General features: G+C 43.5%; 1 protein-coding gene across 1 annotated transcript in view; it reads right to left on the reverse strand.

The window, feature by feature from the left end:
• LOC142774977 (cell adhesion molecule Dscam1-like) overlaps nucleotides 1-18,292 on the reverse strand; it is a 480,705-nt gene that overhangs the window by 27,361 nt on the left and 435,052 nt on the right. Inside the window, exon 20 of the mRNA XM_075876146.1 lies at nucleotides 4,643-4,828. Coding sequence (XP_075732261.1) covers nucleotides 4,643-4,828 — 186 coding nt within the window. The remainder of the gene's footprint in view (nucleotides 1-4,642; nucleotides 4,829-18,292) is intronic.

Here is an 18,292-nt window from a genome sequence, read left to right on the forward strand (position 1 = left end):
ATCGCCCTCAAGGCTTACCGTAGGCCGGCCACCAGGGAATATGTACAATTGATGTTTCCCAAGATTTTGTGAGTTGGTGCATACCCAGATGCCACGAGAGCCATTAAGGTACTGTTTCTATTCCTAGGCAACACCATTGTAAAGAAAAAACTATACAATCTCAGTCATTATAAGAAAGTCTGGTTAAAAAATGAGCTCCAATCAATGTTAGAGGCGGGAATCATCAGGCCTTCAACTTCATCTTTTCCTTCACCTATTACAATTATTCTGAAAGAAGATGGTTCATGTCGCCAGTGTACAGATTATGAGCTCATTAATAAACAGACAGATCTTTTTTCATACCCAATGCCACAAATTGATGAGATCATTGAATAAACCGGAGGATGTCAGTGTTTTTCCGCATTGACCTATGCAAAAGATAAAAGGACATGCAAAAAATAGACTGCACTTGTCACCCCTTTCGACATCTACGAATAAAACATACTACCCTTAGGATGTAAGAACTCTGGATCATGGTTCCAAAAGATGACGAATGTCATACTTAGGGACTTCACCAGAATATTCTGTAACGTATACGAGTACGACAATATTATATACACGCAAACGTAAGAAGATTACGAAGAGCAGCTATAAAAGGTCTTCGAAGCACTTAGCACCGCTAGACGTTAGATCAACATAAAAAAGAGCGAGTTCTTCTGCAGAAAAGTAGTATTTCTGGGAAGAGTTTTTGATGGGCGAACCAAAGGCGCTAAAGAGGAGAGCGTCCAGCGCATTAAGAAACTTACAAAACCTCATGACATACGCTCCTTAAGAGTGTTTCTTAGACTCACCAGCAGTTTTCGTGCACTTATAAAGGACTATCATATAAAAACGAAAGGTTTGACAGCATTAATTCAGAAATGCGTTGCATTCGTCGTGTCTGACGAATGTCAAGAGAGCTACCTGGAACTTGTCCGAGCCATTTCATCTTACCCTGTACTAGCCCTCCTCGACTTTGATATTTCGTTTGAATTATATACAGATGCATTTCACTACTCTGCAGGCGCCATCTTGTATCAGCGCTATAAATATCAGCAATCCGGAAGGGCGCTCAAGGTCACTGACTACTATTCCAGCACGTTCACGGCGACGCAGGACAATTACACGACAACAGAGAAGGAAGCTTTAGTGGTCGTAATGGCTTTTAGATACTTCAGAAGTTACCTAGAAAGTAGACATTTTTACCTGTTTGCTGATAACCAGGCGTTGACCTATTTATTGATATTTGCACAGCCAAAGGGAAGAATAGCTCGTTGTGTCAGTGAGATCCAGCACTTCAGTTTTGACGTATTGCATAGACCAGGCCAGACGCAGCAGGACGCTGATGCCTTGTCCCGTCTTCACGTGCCACAAGAAATTCCGGACGGAAGCAACATCTTGCTGAAACTATAGAAGGATACGCAAGACATAAAACAGCGCAATGAAAAGATGTATGTCCCTGAAACAAAAGTGCCTCAAGGGCTGAAGTTATATCACAGCAGTCCCTATTCAAGAGGGAATGACGGATTTTGAAGGACATACCACAAACTTACTCAGAGATTTACTCAGGAAAAAATGAAAGCGGATGTTGCCCATTATGTGAAGATGTGTCATGAGTGCCGAATTCCAAGTCGAAATACAAGGCCTGGGCAAATAGAATGGTATTACCAGAATATTCGACTGTACCATTCGATGTAGTTCACTTTGATTTCGCTGAAGTTAAAAAAAAGGGTGAAGGCGTCTAAAGAACCCAAGCCTTCCTGGTTGTGGTGAATGAGTGCACGTGCTTCGCGGCTGCAAAGCTGGAAGAAAAGACGCGGATTGTGTGATAGCACTGTTGTAGAGAGAAATTTTCTAACACACCACGGTCATCGTTGCCGACAATGGGCCAGCGTTGAGTAGTCAGAAGCTATGCAACTGGGCCCGCGAAAGGAACATCGTGCTTCGATACCCAGCCCCTTATCATCCAGAGGCTGATTCTTTTTCTGAACGCATGATTAGAGACTTAAAAATGTATAAAAAGTGATACCCGGAATTCAAGGGAGGCTTGAAGAGTGCTTTCGAAGCAGCCATACATCATCATAACACGAGCTACACCGCTGGCATCGGGTGCAGCCCGCAATTCGCTGCGTTTGGTAGTGTTCCTTGATTGCCAGTGAACGAAGATCTGAGCTTAGTTGGAAGGATCACACTGATGGAATGCCTCAAAACCCAACTCCAACAGCAAAAACACAGAAGTACGATAAAAATGCATTTTGATCGTCGCCACAGCAAGATGATGTCAGAGATCCACCCTGGTTCCATGATACTAGTTAGAAAACGATTGGACTCAAAAGCCGCATTCACCAGTCCATACCTTGTTCTTTAAACGGCCAAGCAACAAGGACTTCTTAAGACGTTGTATTCTCTGGGCCAAGTGGAAGAACAGAGGAAGCGTCTATCGGAAATGTGGTGCCATATTACGAGCGTGGGGGGAATGACAGCCGGCCGGGAGAGTGTGGCAATCCACATCGTTAGCGCAGCAAGAAGAGATCAGTAGAGAAAGAAGACGAGGCCAGAGAGGAATGGCTCAATCAACCGATGCAGTCGTATTGTCTGCACGAAAACTTTACGAGTGATATATACACATTGACCCCGATGGCGGTGTAAAGAGCATCGGTCATCGATCGTCAATCGAGTGACAAGCGGTGATGAGCGTTGGCATTTATGCATGTGCCGTTGAATATTCCAGCGTTATTGCTAACGGCTACGAGAGTAACAGAAGAATCTGTATAATGCTCGTGTCTTGCGCGCAATCATGAAATGATCTACTACAAAATTTACGCTTCTCGATCACTGCAGGCGCGGTGTGCGCTGAGCATTTCCTACAGTCTTTGTATGTGGCAACCAAATACAGAAGTGAAATGAGAAACACGCGTGGCAATATTTAACAATGTTAGTAATTTTACGCGGAATATGTGAAGAAATATTGAAAGCTGATTATGCGCTTTGGAAATATTTGCAGTAGCATAGTATTTCTGAAAGACCAGCCCGAAAGACCAACTGCTTTCAGGTTTTGAACATGTCTGCATGAGTGCATCCTCTTCATGATCATCATTATCATCATCATCGTCCACCTGGCTACGCCCGTGACAAGCAAAATCCTCTCCCATGTTCCACCAATCAGCCTTGTCCTGCGCTTGCTGCCGGCACGCTGTACCGCAAGCTTCTTAATCTCATCTGCCCGCACAAGTTTCTGCACCTCGCACATTTGCCTTCTCTCAGAATTAAATCAGATATAAATAACGATCACCAAGTGGCTCTGCTGACTACGTTCCACGTGCCAGCCCATGTCTATTTCTTTTTGACTTGAAATATGACATGCTAAACACCTCAGTGTTTCCTGACTCACTCTCCGCGTCTCTTTAGGTTTCACCTATCAGTTTCCTTTGCATTGCTCACTGCATCGTCCTCAATTTAAGTTAAACCCTTTTTCTAAGCTTCCACGTTACTGCTCCGTAGATAAGTACCGGCAAGACGCAGCTGTTAAATACCTTCCCCTTTAGGGATAGTGGTAGACTACCACTCATGAATTGATAATGGCTACCGAATGTGCTCATTTCCATCTCTATTCTTCTAGTTATTTCTCGCTCATGGTTTGGATCCGTGGTTACTATCTGTCCTAAGAAGACAGTATTCTTTAAAATTTTCATTGTGTCCCCACATATCGCAAAGCGCCGTTCTCTACTGAATCTGTTGAACAATACTTTAGTTTCCTGTATATTAATCTCTTGAACTTCAAACCTACTCTTCAGTTTTCCGGCTTCAGTTCAGTAATCATGAACTATGATTCACCCTCTGATTTATTCATAAAAGCAATGTCATCTAATCTCAAAGTACTAAGATACTCTCAAGTAATTCGTTATCCTAGATTTGCTGAATTTAGGGTGAATGAAATGTCCTGTAAACATGCGGTGAGTAGCATTGGAGAGATTGTGTTTGGCTTACTCTCTTTTTAATGGGATTCTATCACCTTCTTTCATTAAGGATTATGGCGGCTGCAGATCCACTGTAGATTCCTTTCAGTAAGTTTTCATAGACTTCGTGGATGCTCTGATTTCAGTTATGATGTCCCTATTGCCCGTTTGTACACTCACCCACTCTGGTCTCTTGATGTCTTTTAAGATTACACCAATCTTTTTCTTTTAAATCACTGGCTGTGTCGCCTTCAATTTATATTGAACCTATTTTGTGAGCCCCCAGATTTCTGCTTCATAGGTAAGTACCTTAAGATGCAGCTGTCGTACACCTTCTTCTTTAGGGCTAACGGTGAACTACCATAGCGATAACTGAAAAACTGAGATAGTGAATTCTGTATGAGTGAAGTGAATACTCTGTTTTTTTTTCAGACACCAAATTCTCATCTCTAGCTTTGGTTAACAAACTAATCTTTGGCCTCCTTGACTGAAGCGTTGTTTTCTGGTTGTCTCAAAAATATTTAAACTGTACAATGGTTTTCCCCCACTTTGAATGAGTTGTATGAGACGTGTTATTTTGGGACAACACGTATACAGGATTACAATTCATATATAATTTTAATCAATAAAGGTGCAATCATTGTTTGTTTTTAAAGACGACTACTCACCTCCCCCAGATGTTGTAGCACTGACGCTGAAGCTTGGTTCACTGCGTCCCACGTCGTTAAAGGCCACCGCGTAGAAATGATAGCGCGTGCCGCAGTTCAGGTCTTGAAACGTGTGTGACGTAGCCACTCCGTCCACTCCCAGTTCGCTCCAGTCACCCGTCTCCGACTTCCAGTACAGCACGAATCCTACAAGATGGGAAAGAACAAAAACCAGAGTGTGAGTAATTAGAAAAGTGTCACGTCGATTAATATGTGGCGAAATAGTCCATATGCATCTTGTGAATTTACTATCATCTGCGCATGAACATTTTGGTTCGAACTGTTTAAGACAGATTCATGGCTCAATAAACATAACTGGAAGCCATTTTTCATTATTGTACACGGAGAATATACATGATGTGCCGATGGGGTGCAAATAACAAAACATCAAAAACGTTCGCAGTCTACTCATTTTTTCAACTTCAAGGAATGTCGTTTTGGCCAGAGTAGCTTGACGACAGCCATTCCGCTTGTTGAAACATCGGTTATACATTTATTGGTTGACAATTTCTCGTCATTTGAAGTCTAGATTTCCCCCCGAATTTATGTTTAGTCTGGATTCAAATTTCTTTGTCATTTATGAGTATAATATCTATTTTTAATAGCAGTCATCGTCATATTCTCAAGCATAATTACGACCCGACGAGGGAAGGATCTTGGTTTTCCACCCTATGTATAGACGGCACAGTTTTCTGGAGTGTGCTGAGTATCAGCTCAAATATCATGGTTCTCGAAAACCTCCGCGGGTAAAGAAAGCACCAGTAAAGTACAAAAATTAACTACCCAAAGCTACCGAACACCATATGCAGGGGATAATACATTACCATCTGAAATAATATTAGACCATTGCTGAATGGTGAAAGGTTATTTTCGCAGTTGCTGATTCAAAATAAAGCTCTTTTTTTGCTGGACTACGTTGGCGAATCGACGGAATAAAAGCGACAAAATTACGAGTACACATGGTCAACTCTGCGCTGAGTTTTCAGCTACCGTCACAGTACAATGCAAAGCTCCGAAAAAAAGCTTCACTTTAACGAAGCTAGACATTTTTATGCAAGTTGTGTTGGTGGTTTGGACAAAAAATCAAGAAAGTTTGATAGCATGGAAGCTTCCTGCTTGATAAAAATGTCTTCCGAATGTGTTAGAGCAATGATCGCTAATATTTTATCAAAATGAAGAAAAAAAAGCTTTACTGCCTATAATTAGAAAGAAGACCCGTGGATATCTCTACGTTTTGTGTGTTGGGATCTCGCTTAAGCCATCGGCCTCTCATAGTTCTGTCATAGTGCTCACTAAAAAATAGATCCTACAGTCTCAATTCTAGTCATTGCTTCCACTCAATCATAACCATTCTCTACAATATAGATTATAAGTCGACAGGCATGAATATTATTGTTAATTTGGAAGTCAAAACAATATATTTCCAATGATTATCAGAACCCCAATCATAAGCCCACCATTCTTTCAACATTGTAAATGCCTCAATTGTAATTTTTCGCACATTATTTTCTGACTAAAAGCGATCCTTCCACCCTCTGGAGCGGGCGCAGACGTGCAAGAAAATCTTTACAAGTCGAGCTACACACAGAAAAAAGCGCGTGTAGCAAAGAAAGAAAAAGTTGACGTCTTCATTTTTTTTACACATCTAAGACTAAATTAGGGTTCGGTCATTCTCACTTTTCAACGCCGAACTTAGCGTAGCCTACTTCTATTGTTGGTCATTTTTTTGGACAATACGTTCTTACTAGTTCCGCTACCACGGAAAGGACTGCTTATTTTCAACCACAAGTGCAATGCATGGTGCTCTTCCAATCTGCGAGCGTTTTCTACATGCAGCCTCTGTGTCTCATCAAAACTGCATGACGTGAACATTTCATATTTATTTATTTATTTCAACATGCTGCAGCCCCACAGGGCTATCGCAGGAGTAAGCAAATACATACATAGAATAGCATAACAAGTGCGCTGTACGTCAATGGTTAGTAATATACAATAAATATTCATCCCGTGATAAAGATCGAACGTAACCAGGCAAAGAATTCCACAATTCAATAGAATGAACAAAAAAACTATATTTAAACGCCATCGTACGATGTGCAAAGGTAGACATGTTTAACTCATGGTAATTTCGGGTGGTCGTAATTTTAGAGGCTGTGCCGTTTTGAAAGCCGTTCACTTCTTATCGTCTACGTGGAGCCACCGCAAACACAGACGAAGGCGCTTCGATTCATGTGTGGCGGAAGGGGTAGTAAAAAATGGACAGTCCCAGCTAAAGCTCACAAAGTGGCACTTCTAGATCATTTTTTAACTTTCTTAGGTCGATTACTACAAGATATTTGTGGGACAGCTGCTACACCAGAAATCTTCATATTTTCTTAATATACTACGTTTTGTATATATTGCTCTTGCACGAAGTGTCAAGCTGATGTTACCCTAAATTTGTGTGTATTGCTGGTTTGTTACTATGATGAGCAATCATATCACCTGTACAGTGTGTCCTCCTGCTAAAGTGTCAGTAGAGACTGGTAGTATTGCAAATAAATAAATAAATAAATAAATAAATAAATAAATAAATAAACAAATAAAGTTATGAAGTAGGGAAGCATTCTATAGATAATCATTCGTTATTCTACGAATAATGAGGTACCCGCTACATGTCGGTAAATATATTTGCACCTTATTGATGCCGTGGCCATTCACAATAAAAAATTATGACTGAGCCATTAGTAATGAGTTGAAAACAAGAAACGAACCACTCTATATGCAATTCGCGTTGTGTGAAACCTGGTTGCGGGTATAAGAGGGAGCACTCGCAACTGTTGCTATGGGAGAGAAATTGAGAGCGGAGAGATAACACCTGCTGGTACGCGCACGCCGTTGAACATTCGACAAAGAAATCCATTCGCTCTTACAAAAAACAATGGCAGATCTCACGTACAATTGGAATCGATGATATGCGATGCACGAATGTGAAATGTTGATATGCCACTTTGAAATCTGCACAACGTTACGAGGTGCAGGTAAATGATGCCATACCTGACTTTCGTGCCTTGATTATTATGTTTGGATGTGTCGTTTACCTTCATTATCTATTCACCTCACGTAATACCAATTTTGTTACATGTGCAGCCAGCGAAACGGCCACGAGCACGCTATGAGCGTGGTATGTTGTCACGTTTTTAAACGACACGCGTGTCAGGATTATCTTGACTGCACCAGTTTTATATTTCGTCATCCATTGACGTCACGTTACACCGAATTCTTTACACGTGGAGCTAGCAAAACGGCTCCGAGCGCATCATGAAGGGCCCAATATACTCCAATGTAGCGTTGACGTGCGTGCGTGCTGGGCACAGTGACGCCGCGTTAGCAAAACGCGAGCACTCTATAGTCTGACGCCAGGCGCGACCAGCGTCCATCGTCGCGGCCCGATGGCAACCGGCGTGAAATGCGACATGCTGCATTTCGGCATTTCACGCCGATACATTACTCACACAACACTGCCTCTTCATGTTTTCGTGACCGAGGGACGCCGGATGCGCTGAAACGCGCATGCGTCAAAGCAACGCAGCGGGGCGCGCACCGGCAAGTATATGGCAGGACCATTGCCTGGCGTGGCAACGCCGGCATGACACGACGAAATGAACGCCGGCGAGCAGACGCACCGCGTCACGTCGAAATGTATTGGTGCCTCGACTGTATGGCATGTAGTCACGTTCTCACATGACACGCATCTCATGATTATTATGCACCTTGGTGATCTATTAGCATGACGAAGTACCAAATTTGGCATATGTGAAGCTAGTGAAACGGCCGCGAGTGCATTATCATTGTGGCGTATATAGTCATGGTGTTACATGCCACGCATCTCATGTTTATCATCTTTGCACCAGTATCATACCTTCGTCATCCATTCACGTTCCGTAATACCGAATTTGGTTTAAGTGAAGCTAGCGAAACAGCCGCAAGCGCATCATAAGTGTGGCGTGTGGCGTGTAGTCGTGATTTTACGTGACACGCATGTGATGATTTCCTTGTTAGGCTCCGTCACTTGTGCTCCCCATGCAGTCATGTCATACCATACAAGCTTTGCAACATGTCATATGAACGAAACCACCGCAAGAGCAGCAAGACCGTGACATGTAAATCATGACACCCATGACATACATATCATTATTTTTATGTTATGACTAGTCAGTTATGTTCGTCATACAGTCATGCTATGACATACCAAGTTTGGTATCGGTACCATTATCGAAATGGCCAGGAGAGCTAAATGTCGTAGGCGGCTAGATAGATAGATAGATAGATAGATAGATAGATAGATTAGATAGATAGATAGATAGATAGATAGATAGATAGATAGATAGATAGATAGATAGATAGATAGATAGATAGATACGCTTAAAGTCACCGAAGTTCGCCAAGAAATGCTTCGCATTTAAAAATGCAGTAGATTCACTAAATATTGATGGACGCTTCGTTAATTCCAAAGCAGTCTTGTGCAAAGCGCGTCTTATCAAGATTAGCTACGGGCAGTCCAGAAGGTTCCCGATGACGCACAAGGCTCGGCCTGACAATACCGACGTGGACGAGGCCCGCCTCGTTCTGAAAAGACCGGGCTTCAGGACACTAATAAAGTTTTATGAATGAATGAATGGCAAAAGCCTGTGCCTATACAGACGGCTTCGGTCAGAAGTAAACGCGACGCGCGTGTCTATCCTCTTGCATGCATGGATGGATTGTGACCGGGGCTTCAGGGCAGACTAGTGCTCTTAGTTTAAAAAATGCGTGCTTGATACTTTGCATTTGATGTCGTTAGCATTAAGGATACTTAACCTTTGAAAGGGTACGTACGCAATTGAGTACACCGCTCCTTTTTGCCATTTGCATCAAGGAGAGGCTAAGAATGAGCGAAATATATAGAGCTTTGGATGAATTAAACCTTCTGCATGATGAACTTGTGTTAATTTAACTTCATTCTGCAGTGTACCGTTGCATATGATACCTTTTCACAAAGCACTGCCACGTTGGATGAGCCGTGCGACGTGCAGCTTCCTGCAAGCAACGTGAAACGCTGAATTTTTTTTCGCCCAAAATGAACATAACGAACAATGAATTTTCATTTTATTCAGAGCCTGAGGCTTTATTCTATTCATGTTTAAAGCAAATATGAAGGACTTCGGGGTATACAGATTATATATTACAACTCAATTATGATGAGTCAATATAACACAAAAATTTAACAGTCCTCTCATTATTTTTGTTCAATAAAATATTGAGTGCCTTGAAGTAACACTGTAGTGATTCTGCACATTAATGCCTAGTTGACACTGAAACATCCGCTTTCTACAGCGACCGAAATTCCCCTGCCGCCGAAACGCAGCCTCGTTCGCACAGGACGCGCCTCGCGCCGCTGAATATGCCATCTACTACGGGGCGAACGCTTGATGGATGCGCTGTCACCCGGTTGTTGTCGCGGCTCGCAAACGCCACTACGCTATCCGGTGGCGTATACTTCGATGATTCTCGTACGCAGGAAGCAAGAAAAGACAGTACTGCTTACTTTGATGGCAAGTGGCTGTCTTGTAATGCACGAAGAGCAGAAAAACCACCGACGCCAGCGGCGTTGGTGGGTTTGTTTTGCTCTGCAAGACCGCAACAAGCTCGGTCACGCCAACAGCAAGCTCGGTCACCTCTTTCACGAAATACGGAGGCGAAGTAGGCACAGAATAGGTTAAACTCCCATTGGTTTCAACATTCCGTTACGTGCACTGCGGCATAACAAGTAAGTAGGGCTTGGCCGCCATTTTTCAAAATTCCTCGACTAGCGCTCTTATTAGTCCACAGTGACCGATTCGGCGGCAGACGCCGCAAAAATCGGTTCGAGAGTGATCGGCGCGGAGAGGGCCCTTTCGGCGGATCTCGCCGCCGCCGAACCGGATTCGGAGCACTTTCGGCGGCCGGAATGCTGAGTGTGAACGCGGCCTTACACACCATCTTTCATAGGTGGCGTTTGAACGCTACATTGGAGTATATCGGGCCTTTCATGATGTGCTCGGGGCCGTCTTGCTAGCTCCACATATACCAAGTTTGATGTTACGTGGCGTGATGGGATGACAAAACATGACTGGTGCAAACATGGTAATCATGAGACGCGTGTCATGTAAGGACATGACAACATACCACGCTCATAGCGTGCTCGCGGCCGTTTCGCTAGCTCCACATATACTAAATTTGGTATCACGTGCCGTGAATAGATGACGAAGGTAAATGACACATCGAATCATTATAATCATGACATGGCAGTCATGTACGGCATTAATTACCTCCATCTTGTAACGTTGTGCTGATTTTAAAGTGACCTATGAACCTTCCTCATTCGTGCTTTGCATATCATCGATTCCCACTGTACGTGGGATCTGCCTTTTTTTTTAACTCCAACCGGTAAATTGATACTTGCACAGACCTCAGGGTGTGTAAGCTGCCGAAATTTTTGTGTGACTTTCGTTGAAGCGCTTATTTCCAGGTCTGAACGAGAAATCTCAATATGTAGAAGGAATACAACAGAAGAGGGATGGAAGGCATGGATGTTATTCGCTTTAGAACAACCACTATGCTATTCTACACTGAAGAAAGGAGTGGGAGAAAGGAATGAGGGAGGGAACAGTAAGTGAAATGTGATAGAGAAACAACCCAAGTACGCAACGTCAGTGTGTCAGCGGCTGTGAATACTGTTAGTTTTTGAGGGACTGCCCTCTAAATCTGAATTGATCAGGCTTTCACAGTGGCATATGCTTGCGCCGTGTGCCAGAAGCAGCTAACCGAAGCGGTTATCAGCTATGTGCCCCTCTTACTTTTGCTGAGTAATTAGGCCAATAATTTTCTCCACTCCCGAAACACGTGTGCCAATTTTCTCGATGTGCGATCATAATATGGGCGAGACAACGAATACAGAGACACCCGGAGAGAAAGAAAGATAAACGAAAAAGGAGGAATAAATCTATGGCGAGAACAAGTTTCTTAGTGAGGTGGAATTCGAACCCGCGTTCCGAAGGCGAGTGTCTTATCCACTTGTCCGTTCAGGCACTGTAGCAGAGGATATCACGCCCTATAGTATAGTATAATAAACAAAAGTTGTAAAAGAAAAAAAAACGAAGGTGCGGAAGGGGCAAAGGAGGAGGGTAGAGTGTAAAGCATAGCGTAAAAAGAAAGGAATGGTACAATGTGAAAGAGATAAAGAGAGGGAGGTACACACAGACAGAAAAATATAGAGTGAGAGAGTAGTTTGAAAGAAAAAGGAAGTAAAAATCGAAAGATAAGAAAACGAATCTAAGAGGAAGGACGAGAGAAAGAGCGAGAAAAAGAAAGAAATAGCGAACGCCAGAAGGAAATCGAAACAAACAGAATAAACACAGATCAAAGCCGACAGATGAGAGAAAAACAAAGAGGTAGGAAGATTCAAAAATATAAACAAAGTAAAGCAAAAACGGTCACAAGCTCCGCGCGTCTTTCTGGCGTGGCGTTGCTACGCGAGGGTGCCTCAATTTTTTTTTTCCTTTGGCTCTGATACACTTTAACTCACCCATTGGTCTCTCCTAAAGCAAAAGTGTAGGTGTTTAGACGTGTGCAGCATTACTTTAAACAAATATGTCTTTTCTGATTCTACAAATGCACATTCTCTAAATAAATCAAGTTGTTGGCAGGTCCATCCTAGGAATATGAGGAGCCGAGTGCCCGCAGAAAAAAAGTCTAATGAAGACGAAGCATACACGCTCCAAAACAAGCAAGCTCGCTGCGAGCTCAAGCGCAATATTGAAGACAAAGCGGATCCCTCAACCTGAGCGTGAGGAGACCAGCGCACATCGAATCATGTCACCATTCTTCTCGGCTCTGCCTCTCATGCTTTCCATCATTTTCGCAGCGTACAGCGCAAGCAGCGTGATAGCGTCTCATCATGCTCGAATTTCATGAGAAAGATCAAAGAGCTGTGGTGCCGCAATGAAATTTTGTACTAAAATGAAGGAATGGAGCGCGTCTGGAGTTTTCAAGTGAAATATCTTTGAAGTTTTAGGAGCGAAGCTCCTTATGGCGTGGCTTGTGCGTCCCTCGTAGCAGGTAACCACCAGTGGCACATACCCGAAATAGGTATAACATTTGACCTACAAGGTGGTGCCGGTGAGAGATTTCTTCTGTGCGTTGTTTAACAATAAAAAATAGTGTTCAATGTACATGCCAATGGCTGCTAATGGGGAATGAGAGACAAGAGCATTCGGCTTTTAGTCAACGCGCACGCTGCGATCCCCATTAGCAGCCATTGGCATGTACATTGAGCACTATCAGTCAAGAAAGGGTTGCTACATTATACTCGCTGGGTGCAACCTCCTTAGTTTTAGAAAGGTTTAGCGAGCGTTGAGCCGCAGGGCCATGAATACAATAAACTAGTATATACCATGAACTAATTCGAGGTGGTTAAAGGGGGGAAGCAGATACGAAGCGCAAGCCGTAAGAAATAAAAGCTGAATCCTCCTGTCTCTCATTTCACATTAGCAGCCACTGGCATGTACATTGTGCACTATCTGACAGGAAAAGGTTGCTACGTTATGCTCGCTGGGCGTAACCTCCTTGGTTTTAGAAAGGTTTAGCGAGCATTGGGTCGCAGTGCCATGAATACAGTGAACTAGTATATACCATGAACTCAAGGTGGTTCAAGGTGGGAAGTAGATCCGAAGTGCAAGCCGTAAGAAAGTGTGCGTGTGCCACCTCTCGTTTAGTCCTTAGAATGTCCACTGAATGGCGGTGCTTCTATAGGGGGAAAATATGATAAAAAATTGGCTGCATATCCACGGAGTGAATGATGGAGAGTGGGGCGAAGCATTCGTCCGTCCATTCGTTCTTGCTTCCTTCCGTCTGTGCGACCGTCCATGCGTCCATTCGCCCGTCCGTGCGTGCATCCGTTCCTGTGTTCATCCATGCATCCGCCCCTGCGTTCGTTCATGCGTCCATTTATCCATCTGTCTGTGTGTCCGTTCGTCCATCTATTCAACACTCTAAGTACCACCATCTAGCATCTTTTCATCATATATTCCCCATATAGAAACGCTGCCATCCAGCGGACATTCCAAGGACTAAACGAGAGGTGGCACACGCACGCTTTCTAACAGCTTGCGCTTCAGGTCTACTTCCCACCTTTAACCACCTCGAGTTCATGGTATATACTAGTTCACTGTATTCATGGCACTGCGGCCCAACACTCGCTAAACCTTTCTAAAACCAAGGAGGTTACGCCCAGCGAATACAACGTAGCAAACTTTTCCTGGCAGATAGAGCTCAATGTACATGCCAATGACTGCATGGGAAATGAGAGACAGGAGAATTCGGCTTTTACTTTCTTACGGCTTGCACTTCGTACCTACTTCCCACCTTTAACTACCTGGAGTTCATTCATGGTATATACTAGTTCATTGTATTCATGTCCACCAAGCTTATACGCTCTCATACCCCATTATCAGCTATTGGCATGTACATAGAGCACTATTTTTTGTTGTTCAACAACGCACAGAAGGAATCTCTCACCGGCACTACCTTGGAGGTCAAAATGTTTGCAGGTCAAAGCGTATGACTGGTTACATACTACGCGGTAAGAACGGGTGCCGCTATAAGAGCTTCGCCCCTTAAAGATGCGAGATGGTGGGACTTGGAGTGTTGAATAGATGGACGAACGGACACACAGACAGATGCATGGATGGACGCATGAACGGACGCAGGGGCGGATACAGATACATGAACGAACGCAGGGACGGGCGCACGAACATACGCATGGATGGTCACACAGACGGACGCATGGACGGACGAATGTTTCGCCCGACTCTGCATCATTCACTCCGTGGATATGCTGCCATTTTTTTCGCTCTTCCTTTCCCCATTAAAAAAGAGCGAAAATATTTTTGAAGCTGTGAAAATGAAGCTTTCTTCAAAAGAACATCCCGATAAAGACACCAGAAAAAAAAACACACATGGCCAGCAAGAGAGCTCATGACCCACCAAAAGGAAAAAAAAAAAACCCCTTCTACAGGAGCCGATCTTGTTTTGTTTAACTTCCAGGACTTTGGATCGCTAGATGTCAATCATGCTCTCTGATATTGTCTATTCAGCACTGTGATTTCTTTTCCATGTGTTTGACAGTCTTGCACCTCAAAAATAAACTGATATGCTTCTACCCAAAAGAAGTCTCGCTGCTCCACACAGTTTCATCATAATTCGTTCTCTTTTCGATGTCGAGGGGGAATTAATATTCTGCATGCGTAACCAGCGTAGCATAGTGTTTTCTACCTCGTTTACGATTCAGGAAAAGGAAAGGGCCAATGGAGTACGAGGGGAGGTGCGGTGGCGTAGTTACTGCGATGTACCAAGCCGTGCGGTGTCGCGTGTATCTCTTGTCTATCACGTTACTCGACCGAATGTTTCCAGTGAAATTAAAACAATGATACAGAAGGCGAAAATTGACGGTCACCTGCCCGGGCTAACCTTGCGATCTTGTTTAGTATTCTTACGAAAACTAGCTCTGGCGCCCTCTAATTACTTGAAAGTAAGACAGCATATGTTTCGCAACAGACGAAGCTTGCTAGTGCTGCCAGCGTCTTTTTATAAGCAATCAAGAATATGAGGTAACCATATACGAGTGATATGACACGAACACATACCAGACACGCTGTTTGTAAAATGACGTTGAATGAATGAGAAACCCTGCGCCTATACAAAGCTTCGTTCACGTATATCCAAAGGATGAGTGGTTAGATATTTTCTAAATAGGTTTCAGTGCAAGGCCATCGTGTGATATAACTCTCTGGCGTAAGTCAAATCTGTTGTCGACTTTGGCAAAAGAATTAAAAATACTAATTTTTAAAAACTCGCAAGCTCAGCAGGACAACGCTTTCTAACTTAGTAACGGAAAGCTGGACAAGTCGAAACTAAGAAGTTTGTCATAATGAAATTGTTTCCCAAAGTTATTTTCTATTTATCACGCCTGTAGTCCTTATACAGAGAGCTGTATTATTATTTTTCTTGGAGGCTTGGCAAGCTCACTAAAAAAACACACAAGAGCACAAACACTTTTTCAACCACGGGAATAGCTTTCTCGCAGCGGATTTCACTCGTGAACTGCTTCCTACTTGAGCGCATCCACTTTTCCAACAACGTTAGCTGAATATTTTGTGAATAAGCAGAAATAGCGAAGAAACCTACAGGCAAGTATATGGTGTGTAAGCCCGCCTTACCAAATAGTATAAGCGTCCCGCTTCATTGACGATACGTGAACCTGGCTTGAGTGGCGCGCCCTAACAGCGGACCTGCCTTTCCTGTAAAAATGAACTCGGCGCGCGCAAGCGCATGCCAATAGATAGTAGGGATAGCGTGCGGGAACCGCATCTTTCATACATGGCTTTTCTACCTTGGCGCGTAGCCTATAATATTCGAGCTATATATGCATACAGTAACCGGTGCGCCTTATGGTTCCCGAGAACGCACAGCTTCGTAGACGGATGGCTCAAGGGAAACATCAACGCCAAAGCTGGGCGTGGGCGTCTGCGTTTTTACGTGCGCCTTGTATTTGCTGGTCCATTTCCCACTTCTCATCGCGGACTGCGGCAGCGCCGTGCAGCTGTGCATTAGCATGAATAATGCGAAAAGAAAACCATGAACAGTGCAGTAGGCACATATAGGCCCTAGATGGCACAGCCATTTTCTTTATTCGCCGAACACTGGCCCTCTAAAGCACCAGTGCTTATCCATGTATAATGAATGATCTGGGCCGCTGTCCGCTCAGTCTGTGTAAGCGACAGTTTGCACAGTTTGCCTATGCGCAAACGTCAATAGAGCATTCAAGTGGAAGTGTTACGGATGTGCCTTGACTTGATTTTAGTCAGCGCAAGCATAGATGAAAAATGATGAAGGGTGCGTTAACTGAGCTCGTTGGTGCCGCAATCCTGATAAAAGACGACATACATACAGTGTTTGTGGAGCATGGATCACTCCCCTGGCATTCTTGGTAGGCGGGGTAAGTATTTGTGTGAGGTGATTTATCTGTTAGATATGCAGGCGATATGTAAAGTTTATAATATAGATTATAATTGCTCTGCCATCTGCACTGAAATGAATTTTTCATTTCTTTTATCTGTAGAGCAGATGCACGACGTTTCATTGCTGTTGTTCTAGCCTTCAGGCTTCACTGATAAAACGTATAGACCAATGACGTTTACTGGTCGTCTCTCGGTATGGGCATTTGAGTTGTTGAATAACCGCACGTTCTTTTCGGCGTCGATGTTGACCTGTGTGTTCAAGGGAATGCCAGAATAGTATTGATTCAAGAAAGTTCTTGACATGCAAAGGAAACAATGTCCTGAAATATTGTAAAAAATGTGAATTGCTCTATAAAAAATAGACTTAGCACCAACAAGAAGTCTACAAAGGACTCGGATACACCGAATGGGAGTCAGGGATATTTATGTATTCTTTTTGACATCACGTTGGCGGTGATTGATTGATTGATGTATGGGGCTTAACGTCCCAAAATCACCATATGATTATGAGAGACGCCGTAGTGGAGGGCTCCGGAAATTTGGACCACCTGGGACTCTTTAACGTGCACCGAAATCTGAGCGCACGGTCCTACAACATTTCCGCCTCTATCGGAAATGCAGCCGCCGCAGACGGGATTCGATCCCGTGACCTGCGGGTCAGCAGCCGAGTACCTTAGCCACTAGACCACCGCGGCAGGGCTCGTTGGCGGTGTGAAAATTGTTATTATTGTTTATGGACATGCGCCACCTAGTCGAACAGCAAATGCTAACTGAATAAGAATGGCGTAACTTTGCACGAAGTGGAAGATGGTTAGCATAATTGAACAGAGAGGATGGTCAGCCAGGAAGCGGCTAGCTTTTAGGAAGCACTTCTACTTCCTGTCTAGCATGATTGTGTTCTCGAGGGCTCGAGACAAAGCTTCCCGAACCTTGTTTCAGTCTGGCAACATTCCCATCTCGCGTGAAGTTTGCGAGTACGACGTACACTTTCGCAAAGTGAAGTTTGCTGACTTTCATGACGGAGCGAAAAAATAATTTAAAGGTATTTATGTCATCCTCGGCTGTGCAATTCAGTTTAATAAATCAATATTGACCTCGAGAGGATGTCGAGTTGGGCCATTTTATTGACGTTCTTTTTGAAACATTTTGTTAAATGCACCTAAAATTTGACATGGTGTTCTTTCTACTTCAGCCTGTTTAAGTTTCGGTGCGCTTTTGGTGAATTTTTGAATTGTTATACACTTCCTACAGCCGCTGAGCTGATGAGAAGCGACACAGTTTTTCACATGAGTTGATGAACACTTTGATCACTCATCTACGCTGGAATATACTAACAGAAAAAATGGCTCAAATTATTTGTTGTTCCCAAGGATTTGATACTGTTGATGGCAGGTGGCGACAAATATTTATTAGGGACAATCTATCGTAGGCAAACGAACAAGTATTGCCATCGTATATCGAAGTGTGCCGCAATAGAAAATTACCACGTCTACCCTAATAAAAACTGTAAGCGCACGAATGCACTCTCATACAG

The sequence above is a fragment of the Rhipicephalus microplus genome, chromosome 2 (assembly GCF_043290135.1).
Source record: "Rhipicephalus microplus isolate Deutch F79 chromosome 2, USDA_Rmic, whole genome shotgun sequence".
Classification (NCBI taxonomy): domain Eukaryota; kingdom Metazoa; phylum Arthropoda; class Arachnida; order Ixodida; family Ixodidae; genus Rhipicephalus; species Rhipicephalus microplus.